Here is a 17,679-nt window from a genome sequence, read left to right on the forward strand (position 1 = left end):
AGTTCATGTTTGGAAGATTTCACAACCATGAGGGGTATAAGCTTAATTTTTCAACATGATTGTTTATATTCTGCAGTCCAATTTTATGTCAAATTCCATAGCAATGAAATTGCTTAAAAATCTGATCCTAGTTGTAAGAAGTTAGTGTGCAACATCTCTGCTCTTCATATTTCTGTTGTGTTTGTATACTGCTGTTGTGCAGGTACCTCCCTTTTTTGTATGTTTTAATTTTTATTAGGGCTGTCAAGCCATTAAAAAAAATTAATCGTGCAATAAATCGCACAGTTAAACAATAGAATACCACTTATTTAAATATTTTTTTGATTTTTAACATTTTCAAATATATTGATTTAAATTACAACACAGTACAAAGTGTACAGTGCTCGCTTTATATTTTTATTACAAATATTTGCACTGTAAAAATCAAAATAGTATTTTTTCAATTCACCTAATACAAGTAATATAGTGCAATCTCTTTGTCATGAAAGTTGAACTTACAAATATAGAATTATGTATAAAAGTAACTGCATTCAAAAATAAAATAATGTAAAACTTTAGAGCTTATATGTCCACTCAGTCCTATTTCTTGTTCAGCCAGTTGCTCAGACAAACAAGTTTGTTTGTATTTGCAGGAGATAATGCTGCCTGCTTCTTGTTCACAAATGTCACCATAAAGTGAGAACAGGCGTTCGCATGGGAGTTCTGTAGCCGGCATTGCAAGGTATATACGTGCCAGATACGCTAAACCTTTGTATGTCCCTTCATGCTTATCTGGCACGTAAATACCTTGCAGTGCCAGCTACGGAACTCCCATGCGAACACCTGTTCTTACTTTATGGTGACATTTGTGAATATATATTGGAAATTATAGTGATATTAAGTATCAGAGGGGTAGCCGTGTTAGTCTGGATCTGTAAAAGCAGCAAGGAATCCTGTGGCACCTTATAGACTGCATCTGAGGAAGTGGGTATTCACCCACGAAAGCTCATGCTCCAAAACGTCTGTTAGTCTATAAGGTGCCACAGGATTCCTTGCTGCTTTTACAGATCCAGACTAACACGGCTACCCCTCTGATATTTGTGAACAAGAAGCAGGCAGCATTATCTCCTGCAAATGCAAACAAACTTGTTTGTCTGAGCGATTGGCTGAAGAAGTAGGAGGAATGAGTAGACTGGTAGGCGCTAAAGTTATATAATGTTTTGTTTTGAGTGCAGTTATGTAACAAAAAGAAATCTACATTTGTAAATTGCACTTTCAACATAGAGATTGCACTCAATACTTGCATGAGGTGAATTGAATAACTTTTTTGTTATTTTTACAGTACATATATTTGTAATAAAAAATAATATAAAGTGAGCACTGTAGACTTTGTATTCTGGGTTGTAACTGAAGTCAATATATTTGAAAATGTAAAAAAAAATCCAAAATATTTAACACATTTCAGTTGGTATTCTGTTTAAAAGTGAGATTACAACTGTGATTGATTGCATGAATTAACTGCGATTAATTGACAGTCCTAATTTTTATATGAATTATCCTTTCTTCCCCAAAATGCTGCTGCTGTACAACATAATAAAAAGCATATGAAAATGTATTAAAAGCAAACACCCTTTTCACATTCAAAACATAAGTGAGCCAAGTATGAAACATAATTTCTTGTTGTGCTAATCTTTAGTAGATTTGAAGGTGGAGTGAGAGCAGATTCTTTATCGTTAACCATTGGAGATAACAGGTGCTTTCTGTTGGCCAGGTTGCAGGGTAACCGATGAAATTTTACATCTAGTACCAAACATCGACAACTTCAGGTTAACACTGAGAGCTATCAAACTGTGGGCAAAACGTAAGTTTAGTCTCAGAAAACAGGTTCTCAATAAATTCTTATCAGCAATGGCTGATGATGATAACTAACTCTCTTCTTCTGTCTTTTTTTCCCCCTGCATCAACAGGCCACAACATCTATTCCAATATACTAGGTTTCCTTGGTGGTGTTTCCTGGGCTATGTTAGTAGCAAGAACTTGCCAGCTTTATCCAAATGCAATAGCATCAACTCTTGTACATAAATTTTTCTTGGTATTTTCTAAATGGTATGTTTTAATTTTAGATTACACTAAAATAAAATTGTTTGTAGACACTGAATTTTAGTCTTGTTTCTATGGCATTTCTTCAGCTGCTATCAGGTTAAGTTGGTAATTAACAAAGAATATTGCTGCCTCTGTTTTAGTGAATTGTGTTATATGGTGAGGTAGAAAACATAGCCTTTTGTTAAAGGTTATATGACATACTACACCTCTACCCTGATATAACGCGGGTTTGCATACAACGCGGTAAAGCTCTGACACGCTGCTCTGAGGGCTGAGGGGTTGGATAAGAGCCAGAGGGTCTCGGGGGCAGTCAGGCTCCCTCTCTCCCCCCAGAGTCTAGGAGGTAGGAGCTGTGGGGGGGGCCATTTTGGGGACCCCGCAGTCCCAGACTGGCTCGGGGGATTAGTAGGGGGCCGGGAGCAGCCTGCTCCGCTTTCCTTGCCCCAGCCGTGTCGCTCGGGGGAAGGGGCTTGGGGAAAGGGATCCCCCCGCACTCACCAGCAGCGGCCACATCCCTCCGCTTCCCAGCGCCGGTGAGTGCGGAGGGCGTCTTTTCCCCAACCTCCCCACACTCACCGGCAGCGGGAAGTGGAGGACTGTGGGTGGGAGGTGGCAGAGTGGAGTGGGCTGGGGCCATGTTGCTCCACTTCCCGCTGCCGATGAGTGCCTGTCAGGGGGCAGGGGGTGTGGGTAGGGGTTGGAGCAGTTGGGACAGGGAGCGGGGGGTTGGAGAGGGGATGAGATCCTGGAGGTGATTAGGGGCAGGGGTCTCTGGAGGGGGCGGTCAGGGAACAAGGAACGGGGGTGGAGGGAAGCAAGTTTGATACAACAGGGTCTCACCTATAACGCGGTGAGATTTTTTTGTCTCCCAAGGACAGCATTATATTGGGGTAGAGGCGTAGTCTTTAGCCTTTTGAAAAAAACACAAAAAAAATTTTTTGTAGGTTTTTAACTGGAAGGTTTTAAAATGTGTGGGGTAACTCAGGACCTCTGTCACTTTTCAGATGTGACCCTTGCATTGTCCTGAATGCGAAAGAGCACGAAAATGTTCAATAATTATTGTCTCAGAATATACATTAAGGAATGGTAGTAGTATGCAAGGGAATTGTTCATTAAAATGCAAAGTAAATTTGGCAAAACATGTAACTTGCAGAGAATAGTTGACTACAATTTCCCTCAAGGATTGTATCTGTAACTTTGAGCTATGTGGTCCCTCGTGTGAGATGTTGAGGGAAACTCTCTAAAATCCTTGTACAAAATGACAACTAGATACTAAGTTCAGCATGTCTGCTTTAAATTGCTAACATGAAGACCATTATTACAGTTCACTTTTTCTGAAAGTCCAGTGGCTTCATAGGGTCTGATGGCCTCATGTCACACGATGCTGATTCAGCATATTGATTGAAACTCCCTGTTTATGGGGTACTGTACACTGAAAGCATATGCATTGCCAGTTTTATGTGAGGACTTTAAAAACTGTTAATCATGTACATTGCCCAAGAGCATAATGCACAAATATTGAGAAACCCCATTGCGGGTAACTGTCATTTTTATAATACTAATTTTAAAAAAACCTAATTGGTGGCTATTAGATATTAAATGTACCTCTTAATTGGTGGTGCTCTATAGGGTTAAGGGCATCTTGAAGAGAAGAACTGTTGCATTTCGTTTAGAAAACGTTTCATTTGGCATGCTTTTTCTTTAATGATTGGATGGAAAAACCTTTTAAAATTTAGTGCATGTAGTTTATAATAACTAATCATATGGCACTGTACCGTAGTCACAACTGATAGTTTCTTCTCTAGATTGTCGATGAACAGAACTAGCATGAAGACAGAATTAGTAGTACATCTTTTCAGAGGTGGTTCTTTCAGTAATTCAGCCAGAGATTATGCATCTATTACAAGAGTGGTCAAGGTTCTGTGACCTGCAATGTGCAGGAGGTCAGACTAAATGATCAGGATGGTCTTCTTCAGACCTTAAAGTCTGAGTATATTTGAAGAGCAATTTAAAGAAGTTTGCTTTACAGCTACTTATTTGTTTCATTCCCTTAATTAAGAGGCACGGAAAGTGCTTTGTGCTGATGTGTTGGAGCAAATTGTTATAAATCCACGTAAAGTCTTTAGCTCGGCAACTGAAAACCGACAGTAGACTGACTTGACTTCAAGGGGTGAAAAAAAAATCATCTGATGCTGTGCCAGGAGGGCAAAATGAAGAAGAATCACATTCAAACGTATTGTATGTTTTACAAAATAAGTCATCATGTCCATTAGTCTTATTCAGTGCTACAATCTTTTTAAACAGGGAATGGCCAAATCCAGTGCTATTGAAACAGCCAGAAGAATGCAATCTTAATTTGCCTGTATGGGACCCAAGGGTTAGTGTATTATTTTTTCCCCCTATAAATTACATTTTACAGTAGAGTAAAATCAACTGCTTAAAGAAACCCAGGGAAACTTTATTTTTAGATTATAAATGAACGTAATGTGTGGATATTACATTTTCTTTTTGGTAACTTCATCTGTAATTCTTCTATATTGCGCAGAACATGAGTTTACATTCTGTAAACTACATTTAAACTCCAGATTTTTCACTAATTATACTACTAGTCCAACTTGAGCAGTAAGTGATCTAAATAAATGCTTGCTAAATGCTCCCTGTACAATTTTTATATAAATAGATGCATACACTAAAGCAATTTGTTAGAACATTGATCACACTTCTTCACGACATTTCACTTTCTGGGTGATTGATTAACTTATTTTCAAAATTGTGTTTTAACTGCTGTGGTGTATTTGTTGTAAATTTTGCAATAATATGTCCTTTGTGGTCTGGACCAGAGGGGAATACAAATATTAAAAAAACAAAACAAAATAAAACTAACTTTGCCTTTCCTTCAGTTACCATAATTTTGACCTCTCTACTTCGTAGCATCTCCATCATTTATATTTTTCAGTTTTAAAAGATGAAAAACATGCAAGGACTCATAACATCCTATGTTAAACATAAAACTATTATTATTTAAGGTGTAAATAGATGGTATTGTCAAATGGGAAATGTACTATTTCACCAATCGTGAAATGTTCTTAGGGTGGGTGGACCAGTGTGAGCACAATAGGCTTGAAGACTGTACTGCATGACCTGTTTTTAAAATATATTTTCCGCTTGCTTTGACAAAAGTCTGCATTTAAATAGCGTCTGGGTTGTGATGTAAAGTAAGATTAAAACAATGTTCTTAAGTCACCCTATTGTTCCTGTTGTAGGGGTTTGAGGTCAGTGTGTGATGTTACGAACCATATGTGCTGTAGTAGCTAAACAAAACAGGGTAAGTTAAGGACAGGGTTTCAACCTTAACTTTAAATTTACAACTTGACAAAACACAAGATCACTAGCTTAACGTTATTTAAATGTAGTTTTGTCTTTGCTGTTTCCTTCTTTTATTTCTCCATTTGCTGGTTTTTAATAAAGGATATATTAACACAAGTGCTGCTTCTCTCAGGATGCACAGAGCCTTTCCTCTTAGACTGGCTCTTTATTTTCAATAGTGTTATAGGAATAAATCATACATCATATTTCAAAGGGTTTCCAGACAGCTGTTTCTCTGAAGGTGTCCAAGGTGCTCAGGTGGTAACGAAGTACTCGTGTTTCAGTATGATCACAGCTTCCATTACAGATATAATAATAAATTCACCACTGATCTATTTCAGTTGGTGTTATTTGTAGCTTTAAAAACTACCCAGTATTGACAGTGAGGCATGCTGATAGTTTATGATCTTCCCAGTTCCATCTGAGTTTGGAATAACTTCCACAATATAGTTTACCTGTAGGAATATGCAGACAAGATGTTATCCTTGAGTATTCTCAACTTCTGTTCACAGTTGTTCAGTCTAATTTGTATACTAAGATCTCATTTATTACGTTGGAATTTAAGATTCATTTTAGCAAAGAGAGAATTCCAAATTTTTTTATTTTATGTGTGCTTGAAGAAAACTGATTGGCTGTTGTTATGTATAGGTAAATCCCAGTGATAGGTACCATCTTATGCCTATAATTACACCAGCATACCCACAGCAGAACTCTACCTACAATGTGTCCGTTTCTACACGGATGGTCATGGTTGAGGAGTTTAAACAAGGTAAGTATTATCTTATGCTCTTATATATTCCAAAAGACTTTAAAATAATTCCATCATAGGCACAACATTGTTTTAGAATAATTAGTTGACAACAGGCGTCCTCCTAAAACAACTGATTCAGTCAGTCATCTTTGCTTCATATTTTGTCTATAACTTTGAAATGTAATAGAATATTTATAAAAATTCCTATTTCTTCCTTCCAGAAATTGATCATTATTAATTGGAAAGTAGCATTCTCTGTAAGTGGGAATCATAACCTGACAATTGGTTCTTTCTAGGCTGTATCAGTGGTCTTACAGTCTGCATTACCATGTGGAAGACTGCAGTGCAAATCTGTCGTCTTTGTTTACAGGTGCTAGTGGTGCTAAAGAGGCAGTATGCATAGCTCTTTAAGAAAATTGGGAAAATGGTACCTTGCCTTAATTGAGTTAAACCTCAGACAGTCAAAGGACATTTACTGAGACAGTCTTGGCCAGATGATGCCTTGATGCACATGGGGAAATACTGATAATTCTCATAAGGGTGTTGTGCTCACTCTCCCATTTCTAACAGTCATCTATCGCAACATGTAACCCTCATCCCGAAGAGGATTTAAGCCCTATAAGGAAAACCTTTTCCTCCTTCCTGGGTTTAGCACATTTCCTCTATGGCATGTTCAGCCTTATTCCAAGAACGTGAACAAGAACCAGGAGAGAATAAAATTCTCTGGTGGTGTAGTAGAGCTTTGCAATACAATAGTCTGGTCCAATTAACCTTGTAAGAAAATTTTTAACACCACACACTGAGTAGCTGATTACCATACATAAAAAATATCACTGGGAGCAAAGTTTGTTGGAAGAGAAGACCATTGGATTAAAAAAAAGCAAATTAGCAGTTAACTTGAAATAACCGTTTAGTTTATGGACTGTTTTTGTGGATACATGGTGTGGATCAACTGTGTGAAAAAGATTTAAATGTGTTTTTATAATTCAGGTCTTGCTATCACAGATGAAATTTTGCTGAGTAAGGCAGAGTGGTCCAAACTTTTTGAAGCTCCAAACTTCTTTCAAAAGTACAAGTATGTATTTTATGGCATGGCAGACATGTTTAAGTTTTTTATCGTTTACAAAACAAAATTAATGGTATTTTACAGACAGGCACTTGCATCAGTAGCATTAAGTATGGTTGAACACTTCCATTAGAAACCTTTAAAGTGTTATCTTTTTAAAACAAAACAAAACAAACCTGAAAGTTCTCCTTTTTTTTTGGAGGGTATTTCTCCTGGTTAATTTTGAGATCAGTTTTGCCTTTTTCTTATCAAAAATTAAAGTAACTTAAATAACATGATTATACTGCTTTTTTCTTTTCCATAGTATAATCGAACACCACCCTGGTAGACCATGATCAGACATGCAGAATGTTACTGGAGAGCTATAGAATTACTATGTTAAAACTAGGATACTTGAGTTAGAAGTTGGTTTAACCAATTGCTGAAATATTCTAAGTCGTGGTAATGAGCTACTATTGTTGATAGATTCCCAAAATGAAGTAAAGTAAAATTAAGTCTGCCTCTCCACAAAGAAAATTTTTTTTGAGGAAATTAGTTCTGGAAAGTAGATATTTAAGACTGTTCCACTAGAAGGAGATATTTCTTTTACCATACTCGTAAACATAAATTTTAATAATACAATATATCCTTTACTATATCTGGCAGCTCGAAGGACTGTGAAGTTTTTACTAGTTTTTCCTCAGTAAGAAATAAAGCTGATCAAGGCTTCAGAATATATTAATCTTCATTGCAGCTAGTTTATTTCTAACTGCTGTGTAATGTTTTTACATTAGGGAAAAGACTTGCAGAATTTTTACCCTTAAACATTTATTTTTGAGAGAAATCTAGGAAATGAATTCTTGAGGCTTAACAGACATTTTAAGGGTTCCTACTGGTATGTTGTGGTTGTAGGGGAGAAGCTTGTTTAAATGTATACTGGATTTCCTGAAAAATGTAATTTATAATAAATACAGATTATTAAACTATATGGACTACATTTTATTTGCCCTCAATTTTGTTGGAGACCCACTTTTGGAGTTAAGATTAAATACTTTCTGCAATTCTGTTCCTGTTTTGGGTGGTTATGTATTAATCAAACAAGATTGAAATATACAGTTTTCCCCCATTAAAAAAAGACTGATGACCATCATAATGTGTCTGTGTTTTGTTTCTGTATCTTTGGCATGATAAAAGTTTTAAAACACCTGTACAGCTTTTATGTTGTGTCTTGGAGATTCAATTTGAAACCTTTTAATGGATTTCATTAAGGTGATTTCATTTTTATAACGTGAATTATTGTTTGCACTCTGTTAGTACTACCCTCTAAAAAAGGTGAAAGTACACCCCTTTCCAGTTTGCCAAATGCTCTCTCCTGGTTTTGAAAGTAACAGACACTAACAGGACTGAGTTCACTTGAAATAAGACCCATTTAATATAGTTTTATATCCTGGCATGTGCACCAGCATCAGTAATTACAGCAGCACAGAAATGGACATAGTCACTGCAATCAGTGAGTGCTCAAACTTTGTAGGTTCTACTTAAAAGAATGACTTTCCAATTTCTTGACTATGGAATGATACATGGAAGCCTATTAATATTCAGAATTGGGAGGACTTTGAAAGTAATAATTACAATGTATAGAAGAGATTTATTGGTCTTCTAAAACTTTGATTAATCAGTTTAATAACTCTAAATACAAATGCATTATCTGTAATAATAAATAATAAGAAACTTGTGCTACATTGGCCAAACCTTTTGATCTGAAAACTAGATTTTTTTTTTTCAACCTTGTTTTTATCTTTGTACCGTTCAAACCTCTTATTGCTGAAACTTAAACATATTTGATGCTGTACAAGACACAAGATGACATGGTTCCTGCCTTGAAGTTCACCTTTTAAAATAATTTAGCAAACCTGTTTGACTCTTACCCATAAATGCATAGATTTAAATACGTACTTCACTATTAATGAGAATTGCCTTGGTAAACAATACATCAGCAGCAGAATAGACAGTTAATTTTTCCCAAATGAATTTTTAATTTAAGTGAATTCCAAATAGTCCACGGAACTTTGGGGTTACTGTATATCCTGAATTGCAGGGGATTTGAAATAGGAAAGTTTGTCTGAATAGTTGACAAAACTCGCTTCAAATTTGAGAGGCCAGAGCTCAGGCTATTTGCACTTGTTACTGTTTCCATTTTCTAGATGGGAGAACTGTGTTAAGCAGACAACAGAAAACATCACATCTGGACTGTGTGCCTGTACAAAAATTAACAAACAAAGTTACCAGCATGGTGTAATATCTGACTGTAGTTAAATGACAAAGTGAAATGGTTCGGACTCTTTCCATATTAGAGTTTAAAAATAAAAAGTGTATGGTAATAAAATACTCTCCATATACAATGACTTTAAACACATTGTACAAACTTCAGTAAACAATATCAGTTGTAATAAATATAGAAAACTTTAAAGAGGTACTTTACTTATTAATGTATCTTGTGAACATAATAGGACCTACATTTATTGGCTAAATATAGCTAAACCTAGATTTGGAGAAACCTTATTTAAACTAGTCAAGTCCGGATGGGTACCCTCAATTGTTCATTACAATATTTTTTCCAAAACATTCTGAATAAAAGAGGCACGATAGGATGTATGGCTTTTGGCTTTTTATGTGATTATGGATATTAAAAATGGGGTGCAGTTCACTAAATTCTCATTCAGTAGTCTTGATTTTAAAAAAATTGTTCAGGAAGAGGCATAATGGAGGAAAACTCAAATGTTTCTGAAAGGAATATACTGTACTTCTCAATAGTGGTCATAGTGCTAAAAAATTATTGTAATAGCTGGATTATTATTTTCTTCTGATCTCATGGTAAAGCAACAAAGATCTTGTAAAGTTAAAAGGATTATGTAATTACAATAAGATATTACTTGCTATTAGTCATAGGACCCATGACAGCTTTTAAGGTCCAATGTTTTGTGAAGCACCAGTGGCTAGAAACTAATACTCTCTCACTGGAAAGCTGGAAATACTGGATATCCTGTGATGAAATTATTTCTCACCCTGCTATGCAACACAAAATCCTACCTTAATCACAAAATCTGGTTATCTTGATTTTTTTCCCTTCCTTCTCCTCAATTCCAACCTGCGTTCACTGACTCTGTCTAAACAAAGATTGTTAATAGACTTGAGTTTATTTAAAATCTGGATTTCAGTAACTATGGTTTAATTGTTTGAGATTTATAATCAGAATATGAAACATCCTTCACTAACCAAGCAAGGATTTTAGATTTATCAAGCCACTTTCATAGAGTTGTTCTTAAAGGCCTTTAAAGCTCCATTAAAGAGCAGCTTTCAACAAACCACTAGAAAATGAGTGTTTTTAAATACCTGGAAATATGTCCACTTCACTATAAAAATCTTTTACGAGTAACGTTCATTTCCCATTGTGAGAGATCCTGTTGGTGTGTCAAGTAGAACAATTTAAAAAATCTAGTATTCATTAAGAGGAGTTGGTATTAAAATTACATAACAGTATAAAGTCAGATAATATAGTAGTAATATTTAAAAGAATCTCATTTTCTGCTTCAGGTGCATGAGTTTTTGTGCAATAACATTGCTAAATTCGTGGAATAGCACTCTGGAAAGAATCAGTTACTGTCTGTAACTGTGACATTGCACGTTTCTAAGTAGTGTTTTAGTTCTGTGGAATTTAAATGGCTTATTAGTGTTTACTCACAAGTACGTTCTTAAAAATAGATAAAATTGTTTCCTAAGACAGAACATTTTAGCATCAAGTGCTTCATGATAATACTAACATAACCAAATGAATCTTTTATGGTAAAATTTCATTTTAGCCACTTTAAAAAGAGAACAAATTTCTTCCTCCATTCCCCCCCTTTCATTTCTTAAAGTACAAGCCTTTCAATTGTATTAGTACAGAATACTTTTAGCCCATTTTCCCGCTTAGACCAATCAATATGCACGCACATACCTTACATTGATCTGTTGGTTTTGAGTTACGTTTATAGTGACTTGTAGACTGACCTTGCAATTTTCTGGACAGTCTTATTTATCCACTGACTTAAAAAAATATATAAGTATGTTTAATCATGGAATATTCTATGATACAGCCCCTAATCTTCCTGTCTTTAAAAAATTAGGCCCCAATCCAGAAAAGATTTAGATATGCATTAATTTTACAAAGTGTGAGTAAACCTATTCAGTGTATAAATTTACGTTTCTAAATCTTTGCAGGTTCGGGTCTTAGGCATGTAGGATGGAGCTTTTGAGATCATTTTACAAGATCTTCTTGAAATTATTATTCCATTAATCTTTAAAAAAGAAAAATTAATTCAATCCTTGTCTTTAAAGAAGTTCCTTTGACCATCCACCTCCCTTGAGCTTAACTATTCTAGTTCTTCCTTCATTAAAAATATTTTGGAGTTTTATGCAGTTAGAGATTTTTGACTCAATATATTAAAAACCTGTCAGGATTATTCTGGAGTAAATCCTGAACTCTCAGATTAATGGGGAGAGGAAAGACTCTTTAGGAAGCTTCAGGAAAAATTATTTGGAAAAACTCTTAAAGTTGACACTATTTACTACATTTCATGGCTATATTTACCTTTTTGATAAAATACTCAAACCAGTGTATCAAATCAGTCATCTAGCTATGTCTTGAGAAATAAGGTAATTGTGACTAAAACATCAGACTTTCCTGTGGCTGCACTCTGAATATTTGTTTTTATTTGTATTTCTTTCACTTGCCCAAAGTGAGTAGCCTTCTGCAATTCGCAATTTAAGTCATAGTCTCACTTAGTTGAGATTCTGGCTTAAGTGCTACTGTATTTCCATGCATTTATTACCCTTTTGTTGATATTAATGCAGCTGTGGACATCAATGTGAGTTGAAATTTTTTTGGAAAAAAAATCTAATACCATACTCGTCTGCAGCCTCTTATAGATTAAGCTCTTTATTATAAGATGCGTATTATTTTTAACTGTTTGTTTGTTTTATTCTTCTGTCTGGGTTTGTAGCTTAAACTAATAAGGATGTTAATAACTGTGAATGTCCAGTGTCAGACATACATAGAATAGCCTGTTGTCTTTATCTCCAAAGGCATTACATTGTACTTCTAGCAAGTGCACCAACAGAAAAACAGCGACTAGAATGGTGAGTATCATGCATGCTGTTTTTTTTTTTTAATTCCCCAAATTTCAAAATAATTTTATCCAACCAACCTGGGATGTAAATGAACAAGTAATACATATTTTACAAAAAAAGAAGTGAAGATTCTGTGTTCCAGAATTAAATAGATGCAGACAGTTAATTTTATTGCTCATCTTTCATTAATCCAGAGATTCATTATGGAAACAGAATGAAGGAGAATATTATTGGCTGCAGTACTCTATTTAAAAGAACCTGCAAAGGTTTAAAAAGATATTCCCATGAGTTTTATGATGTATGGAGAAGGCCTGAATAGCTAGATATCATTCCCTCTCCTCTGGTTTTTATTTGGGGCTCTCAGATATTTGAGTTCTCTCACCTTAGTTGAAGTGGCAGAGGTGTTGAATCTTCAACAAATATATCTTTTTCTCAAATGTTTAGGCATTAGAGTAAAATAGCTGTTTAAAAAAAACCAAACAGACCTTCATTTGAATATAAATTAATTCCTCTCTCATTTGCTGCCTTCAGCCCTTCCTGGCTAGGGTAATATTTGATTTCTGAAGACTTAAACCAATGCATAGTATTTTAATTACTACACCAAGCAAAATCTTTCATTGTTAGTGTCATTTTGGGCAGAGGCAGTTTGGACAAGGTCATCCATAACTTCAAGATACGATGATGTGGAATTCCACTGAACAAAGCTACGTGGCTTTGTTGGAAAGTAATATTAGCATATTGGTCTGGAGTGAGCTTGTCTGGCCGGGTAGTTTGTTACTTGATATTTCCAGATATTGGTATAATCAGAACTATTGGACTTTTTTCCTTCCAGAAATGTGTAGTTGTATTTCAGGTATTTTTAAATTGTCACTTATTAGTAAGTTTTTTATTCATTCAGGGTGGGCTTGGTGGAGTCAAAAATCCGCATTCTAGTTGGAAGCTTGGAGAAGAATGAGTTCATTACACTGGCTCACGTGAATCCTCAGTCATTCCCAGCACCCAAGGAGAATCCTGACAAGTAAGCCAGATCCTCGCTCCTTAATGCAATAACCGAAGGACATTTTATACAGATAACTGTAAATTTACAATGTACGTTATTCAAATCTTTTACTGAAATGAATGAACAATTAATTGAAAGTAAAGTTGACTAATGACTTGAGTTGTCAGCAGTTATTCCCTTTAAGTGAAAATCACTTGGCTTGCATACAGATATTTTTGTAGCAGTAGGAATACCTTAATGGAGTGATACAACTTTGCTAATTAGCACAGTATATACTGTGCAAAGTTGCCATAATACTAACCTGGGTATTCCCCTCTTGTACTGCAATTGTCTGAGTGACTATTACCAAAGTCTGTTATGCTTTTATTAGTAGCAAGGAGAGTCAAGCAAGAATCGCAGACTCAGTCTTATTGATTTAATTATCAGTCTAAAACAGTTTAGTTAGATTTGGAGTTTTGAAATACATCTATAGCTAATAGTTTTTGTACTTTAACTTGCCAGTGATTAATGTTTTAGGAAACACTAATGTCTGGTACCTGAAGGAAGAAAGCAAGTACGTGTTTCAAAACTGACATTAGGATGTTTGGCGAGTTCTGACTCTATTATTTTGCTTTCCAGACTGGTAGGACTGTATTTTGGGGTTTGTTTTGTTTTTGTTTTTTGGCCAGAAAACTGCATTTGACTTGATGTGTTCTATATATCAGTTGCCATAGCCAGATTAGTGAGAGGTTATTTATCAAGTCTGAGGTTGGGAAATAATTTTTTGTGAACAGTTCAACATGTATTTTTGCAGGTGTAACATTTTGACTGTGTTGTCTGTAGCGTGTAAAACATTTTCATATTGAATTTAGCTTTAAAATCAGTGCTCATTTCATTATGAAATATCTACAGAAAGTCCATGTAATCTTCTACATAGGCTATTCAGCAAGGCAGTGGCTTCTTGGATTGAGCCCATTGGTGGCTGCTATAAGCATAATTTAGTTACATGCCCAAAAATTGAAATTGAGCAAGAGTATTTATAGCTCTGTCTAAAATAAGAAATTACTAGATTAAAAAAAATTGTGATTAATCGCCCAATTAAACAATAACAGAATACCATTTCTTTAAATAGTTTGGATGTTTACTACATTTTCAAATATTTTATTTCAATTACAACATAGCATACAAAGTGTACAGTGCTCACTTTATTTTTTTATTACAAACATTTGCACTAGAAAAAACTTCAGTTCACCTTATTGAAGTACTGTAGTACAATCTCTTTACCACAAATGTAGAATTATGTAAAAAAGAATAACTGCACTTAGCAATAGAACAATGTAAAACTTTAGAGCCTACAAGTCCACTCAGTCCTACTTCTTGTTCAGCCAATCACTCAGACAAATAAACTTGTTTACATTGGTGGGAGATAATGCTACCCACTTCTTGTTTACAGTGTCACCTGAAAGTGAAAACAGGTGTTGGCATGACATTGTTGTAGCCGGCATCGCAAGATATTTATGTGCTAAATATTTATATGCACCTTCATGCTTCGACCACCATTCCAGAGGACATACGTCCATGCTGATGACAGGTTCTGCTCAGTAATGATCCAAAGCAGTGGGGACCGACCCATGTTCATTTTCGTCATCTGCGTCAGATGCAGAAAGTTGATTCTCTCTTTTGGTGGTTCGGGTTTTGTAGCTTCCGCATCAGAGTGTTGCTCTGTTAAGATTTCTGACAGCATGCTCCACACTTTGTTCCTCTCAGATTTTGGAAGGCACTTAAGATTCTTAAATCTTGTGTCTAGTGTTGTGGCTATTTTTAGAAATCTCAAATTGGTATCTTCTTTGCGTTTTGTGAAATCTGTCATGAAAGTGTTCTTAAATTGAACAGTATATGCTGGGTCATCATCAGAGACTGCCGTAAGGTGGAATATGGGTAAAACCACAGAGCAGGAGACGTACAATATTCCCCCACCCCGAGTTCAGTCACAAACCTGCAAGGCTCAAGTAGTGTTCCTAGTTTTTGCAGTTTTTCAAAATCCTTATTGTTGGCACTGATAGATTGTGCTTTTGAAGAGCTAATGTGGATGTGATCGCGGCTTTGTTGCAAAGCCAGCACTGAATTGTAGCCAATGTGGAGTTCCATCTGGTTGAAATATCTTGTACAAGAGTGTCTTGTTTCTGTCCATTTGCGTCTTGTTGTATTCCTAGCTCTGTACTGTTACCTGGACTGTGTTTAAAATGGCCCACAAGTTTTCTGCATTTTACCAGGATGTTTTCAAAACTCCATCACTGAGTGCTACTATAATTGATCGCTGCAGACTGTGATCAATGCATATCATGTGTTCAAAAGGCAAGCGACTGGCGGCTGCTACAATTTACGTGCACCGTCAGTACTAATTGTTACCTTCTCTTGAATATTCCATTCTTTTGCAACATCCATGAAATGTTCTGCACATGCTTCAGCATAATGTTTCTCTTCAGTATGAGTTACTGTTACAGCAAACAACTGCATTGTCCAGGCAGCATCAATAAGGTGTGCCATGACATTAAGATAGTTATGATTGCTCCAGGATGTCCAGTGATCACCAGTCAAAGCAACACCCTGTGCATTTTTCTGAAGCTCCAACTTTGTAGTCTTCTCTTTGTCATATAGGTCATTTATTTGTGATGCAGTGGTTCCTCAGGAGGGCAAGGTGTATGACAGATTGGAAGATGCAATTTGAATAATATCTCTTAGCTCTCTGACGTTTACAGTGTTGAGTAATCTGCAGTCCATAGCTATCCACTTTGCAATAGTATTGGTTAAGGTGTTGTACTGTGTTTGATCCATGGGCTTGTAGCAATCCTGAAACTCAGTAATTGTACTCTGTTGTGGTTGGCTGGATTCATTTGCTGGTGGTGTATTATCTGTAGCACAGGATCCAGAAGCAAAAGCATGCTTATAACGTAGATGATACTGCAGACTTGAAGTGCTTCTGTGGTATTGGGATTCATCTGTAGGTATTTTACGGCTAAGTCTTTTTAGACAAAAAAGCATCTGGAAGTATTTTAAACATAAACTTCCCATTCAAAAGACCTGAACTGTTACTGCTTTGCTCCATTAACTTTTTCTGAACTGTATCAATGTCTGGAATAATTCAATAAATTCTTCTATATAATCAATATATTTATGACCTGTTCAAAAGAGTCCTTGCCATGGATACGGAAAGATTTTACCTCAGGATTAACCTTCAGTAGGGGAGTGATTTGTGCCAGGAGGCTTTTTTTTTCTCTTGCTGCTGCTGGATTAGCCTTTTGTATACTATTTTGTATGTGTCTTTAAAGGCGTCTTGGCTTTTTGAAGGGGTAAGTTTTTTTTTTTGTTTGTTTGTTTTTTTAATCTCAGAAAGTCAGTGCTCTGAAGATGAGAGAGGGCAAGAGTTATGCAGGAGAAAGCTGAATTCTTGATGCTGCTCTGGTTGGGTTGGGATTGTGAGCTCAGGTTCACCTCCTGTCCGAAGAGAGTTTCATCTTAGAAATCTGCATTCAGTGTTGGAGGAGGGTAGGGAAGGGGGGAAATAACCAAAGACTTGTGCAGGATGAGGGTCTGGGAGAACGGGGTCACAATGGGGAAGAGCTCACAATAACTTGTGCAGGAAGAGGCTGAGGGAGTGTCTTGCTGCTGCTTCAGGAAAGGTAGCTTCTAGTACTGGGCTCGCCTTCTTTTACTGAGCTAGGTGAGCTCCCTTCAGCTGAGTGAGCCCTTGTTTGCAAGGGAGGGTGGATTTTACCTCAGGAACTCATCATACTACAGGAGAGGAGAGGCTGGTGCAGGGAGACTGAGCTCACCAGGCCCATGTTCTCTATGAGGTATTCCCGGAGTGAGCGGCCGGCTAGGGGCAATGGGACACGACTCAGGGGGGTTGGTCCCACAAGTGAGGAGCCAGCTGGGCATAGTAGGGCGCGGGGCTAGCTAGGGTGACAATATGTCCCGTTTTGGCCAGGACAGTTCTCTTTCTCAGCTCTGTCCTGGCCATCCATACTTCTTCACCAAAACTATGCGTTTGCCCTGGCTTCAAGGCAGAGCAGAGCGTGACAGCTTCTGCACGAGGGCCATCTGGAGGCAGCACTGCCCGACAGCAGGAAAGCAGAGAAATTTGCTGCTGGTGGGCAGTGCTGGCTTCAGTGCTGACCCCTGGGTAGCGCAGAGCTGGCTGGGGAGGGGGGTGGGAGGGGCCGGGGGGTGGGAATCCTCCTCCACCAGTGGAGGTGCAGAGCTGGGAAGGTGGCGATTCAGCCCCAA

General features: G+C 36.7%; 1 protein-coding gene across 4 annotated transcripts in view; it reads left to right on the forward strand.

Annotated features, from left to right (window-relative positions):
* The window catches only part of PAPOLA (poly(A) polymerase alpha), a 104,721-nt gene that overhangs the window by 44,573 nt on the left and 42,469 nt on the right, over positions 1–17,679 (forward strand). For 3 of the 4 annotated variants that reach the window (XR_007774592.1, XM_050954468.1, XM_050954467.1), the window contains exons 8-14: positions 1,751–1,840; positions 1,947–2,085; positions 4,387–4,459; positions 6,097–6,217; positions 7,190–7,274; positions 12,369–12,422; positions 13,312–13,431. Coding sequence is in view for 3 of the 4 variants with exons in the window: in XM_050954468.1 (XP_050810425.1) it covers positions 1,751–1,840; positions 1,947–2,085; positions 4,387–4,459; positions 6,097–6,217; positions 7,190–7,274; positions 12,369–12,422; positions 13,312–13,431 (682 nt within the window). In the remaining variant the exon portion in view is untranslated. Of the gene's footprint in view, positions 1–1,750; positions 1,841–1,946; positions 2,086–4,386; positions 4,460–5,345; positions 5,408–6,096; positions 6,218–7,189; positions 7,275–12,368; positions 12,423–13,311; positions 13,432–17,679 lie in introns of those variants that run through there. The other variant, XM_050954469.1, reaches the window with a different exon arrangement.

This window comes from Gopherus flavomarginatus, chromosome 5 (assembly GCF_025201925.1).
Source record: "Gopherus flavomarginatus isolate rGopFla2 chromosome 5, rGopFla2.mat.asm, whole genome shotgun sequence".
NCBI lineage: Eukaryota > Metazoa > Chordata > Testudines > Testudinidae > Gopherus > Gopherus flavomarginatus.